The following is a 3,164-nucleotide window of genomic DNA, read 5'->3' on the forward strand; positions in this document are numbered from 1 at the left end:
GGGTAGTAATGATCAAAACAGAGCGCCAGGAGCGAGCCGGAGACCCCGGCCACGCACGCCAGCACCGGCCTGAGGGACGGAGACAGGCAGCCGAGGCTGGTGAAGGACAGCAGCCACACCAGGCTGGCGAAGACCAGGATCAGGACGCTGTGTTTGAGTTTGAGAGTGGGGACGAGAGTGAGCAGACCCACGCAGCCCAGCACAAACAGCAACCTGCCCATCATCTGCATCTGATGGTGCTCCTCTCCCCACTGCAACAAGCGCACGACCATCAAATCCCCCAAGTAGCATGATGCTGGCAAAGACAAAAGCCAACATCTGCTGCTCTCCCTCTTGGTCCGCCTCAGGTAGAGGGTGAGGAAGAAATACGCGCAGCCGATGCTGAATAAAGGACTGACGGACTGGGAGAAATCCAAGAGGAAAGTCCGCAGCTCCAAGACGCCGTGTTCACTCTGAAAGCTCCTGGAAACGAAACAGGAGAGCGCCAGAACTGCCAGCGCTCCCACGTAGATAGCCGAGCCGCGGAATAGTTTGGACTTGAGGATATCCTCGTTGCAAAACCTGCAGACGTTGAATAAAAAGCCCCTCGGATGGTCTTGTTTTAACGGAGTGACGCAGCTCTTCACATAGCCGTTCCTGAAGCTCTCCGCGCTGTTTGCATTGCCAACAACACCATCGTGCTGCTGCTGTCTGATTTTACTGTGCAAAACCTCTCCTTCCTCCCGCACAGCCATGTTGTCCTCCTTCGGTGCTCTTTAAACTTTCATTTCTCCGAAATAAATCCTCCGTGTGTCAACGTTTCACTACATGACGGCGAACGCGCTCCATGGTCACTCAAACGTGCTCAGGCATTTTGGCCAGGAGGAAAAGAGGCTGAAATGTTGTTGTTTTTTAGCAGACCCGAGCTCTATGTCGCCGTCTAGGTGCGACAATTTGTAACAATGACTAGAGCGCGAGACACAGACGCGCGCGCGCGCGCTCTGCAGCGCGACCAAACCGCCGAGCTCTTTATTCACCTCTCTATTTGTCGAGTTTTTCTACATTAATCAAGGTGTTTAAATAATTCTTCACTATATTGGTAGATAGAATGTAGCTCGAGATCTTATTAAATTATACAGTCTATCTATGCCCTGTGTGTGGGAGTGAGAGTGTTAGAAATTGAAACTTCAGCGTCTTGTGTAACACATTTATTGTTTTTATTGTTAATACGACTCTGGGATATGATTAAATAACATGATTTTAGTAGCTTAATGGAAAAAGTATGAATAATCATGGCTTTCCCGATTTCTACCGTTGATGGCCCTTGTAGTTTCAATGCATAGACACCACAAGAGGTCACTAACATGGACATTAGCCTACATTTGTCATCTTTATGTGGAATCCGGACACAACATAGACACCTTGCTTTAAAAAAAACACTACTAACTCAACTTTATTAGCCTAAGTTATACTTTTTATTGAGCTTCAGTGTTAACTATTTTTATATCATGTATAAAGCAACAAAATATTAAACAAATATCAACCTAAGATTTTAATCACAACAAATTACAGCAACAATTAAAAAAATATATCAATTAACTGTTCCCTTAAGAAAAGTATGTTGAAAGTATCAACATGCTTATTTGTTATCCTTTCAATCGTTACAACAAATATTTAAAATCATAGTAAAAGATATTATTTAAATATACAAGTTTCAACTAATAATTAAAGCTGTCATGGCTTAATAAAGTTTGATATATATGTATCATGTATACATGTGTACATGTATACAGTACCGGTCAAAGGTTTGGGGTCAGTTTTTTTTTTTTTTTTAAGAAAATAATTCTGTTTATCAAGGCAACATTTATTAAATGTAAAAACAAAATTTTATGTAACTTATTGTATGTCAAATTAAATGATAACTCCAGACATTATTTTTATTACTATTACCATTACTGATAATAACAACAACAATAATAATAATAATTAATTTTAGAGTTATTTCTGAAGGATCATGAAGACTGAAGTAATGATAATGATCTTTAAAATCACTTGTATAAATGATTAAATGAAATTATAAACTACTTTTGTGCAGTTATTTTACAATGCAATAACATTTCACAATTTTACAAATTGTACTGTATTTTTGATTAAATAAATGCAGCCTTGGTGAGAAGGATAAGCTTATTTTAAAACATTTTAAAAAATCCTATTGACCCCTATTTATAATTTATTTATTTATATATATATATATATATATATATATATATATATATATATATATATATATATATATATATATATATATATATATATATATATATATATATATATATATATATATATATATATATATATATATATATATATATATATATATATATATATATATATATATAAATATATATTTGAAAACTAATGTTTTCATTATGGCTGCTTTTATTTGATAAAAACATAATAAAAGCAGCAAATTGTAAATTATTATTAAAATATAACATTGAAATAACATTTTATTAGAAATAATAGGGGATAGTATATTTTTGGGGGGCATTACTTTACAGTAAATTTGAATAAGCTGTAGTAACAATTTGTGATATTAATGCATGAAAAATCAGACATACCTAAAAAAAAGAAGAAATCAGAAGAAAAAAACATGCCTTTTGTCTTTGTTCAGTCAACACCTTTTTCCTTTCCTAAAATACATGCAAAGAGGGAAAGCCCCTTCAACGCTGTGCTTTAGGTCAAAAGAATCTGTATTGTGAAATAATACAGTAGTCTTTCCTATAAATGCATGAACACAAATAATGGTCTTAAAATGACTCACATTTATAAAAAGATCCAGATATAAAAGTTTATAAAAATATAACAAGAACAATTCAAGCACTTGGCTGGAAAATTGGTTTGAAATTGTAATTCTTGCGTTATGGTTCAATAATGATCTCATAAGATGAAGACTAATGCTGGTTCTATAATGCATTGAAATTGACCTCATTTGCTTTACTTCTGTGTGCTGCAATCCCCAAAGCTTTCTTAAGAGGGTTTTCCATGATTCCAGCTGTACAAGTGAATCAGTGGAGTTAGTAGACAAGTCAATAAAACCACCAGAAATTCTCATGTGAGGATCATGTTCACACTAATGTATCTTTCACATTTGTAGAAATTGATGACGTTCATATGCAAATAAT

At 35.2% G+C, this 3,164-nt stretch overlaps 1 protein-coding gene and 1 long non-coding RNA gene across 2 annotated transcripts in view; one reads left to right on the plus strand and one right to left on the minus strand.

Annotated features, from left to right (window-relative positions):
- pde3b (phosphodiesterase 3B) overlaps positions 1–914 on the minus strand; it is a 96,216-nt gene extending 95,302 nt beyond the window's left edge. Inside the window, exon 1 of the mRNA XM_087261155.1 lies at positions 1–914. This exon is cut by the window's left edge and continues 166 nt beyond it. Coding sequence (XP_087117281.1) covers positions 1–734 — 734 coding nt within the window. The 5' untranslated portion in view covers positions 735–914.
- LOC141375371 (uncharacterized) overlaps positions 1–1,808 on the plus strand; it is a 16,387-nt gene extending 14,579 nt beyond the window's left edge. Inside the window, exon 2 of the long non-coding RNA XR_015495729.1 lies at positions 1–1,808. This exon is cut by the window's left edge and continues 1,363 nt beyond it. This is a non-coding gene — a long non-coding RNA (uncharacterized LOC141375371).
- The last annotated feature ends 1,356 nt before the right edge of the window (positions 1,809–3,164 follow it).

The sequence above is a fragment of the Danio rerio genome, chromosome 7 (genome assembly GCF_052040795.2).
Source record: "Danio rerio strain M-AB ecotype USA chromosome 7, GRCz13ab, whole genome shotgun sequence".
Classification (NCBI taxonomy): domain Eukaryota; kingdom Metazoa; phylum Chordata; class Actinopteri; order Cypriniformes; family Danionidae; genus Danio; species Danio rerio.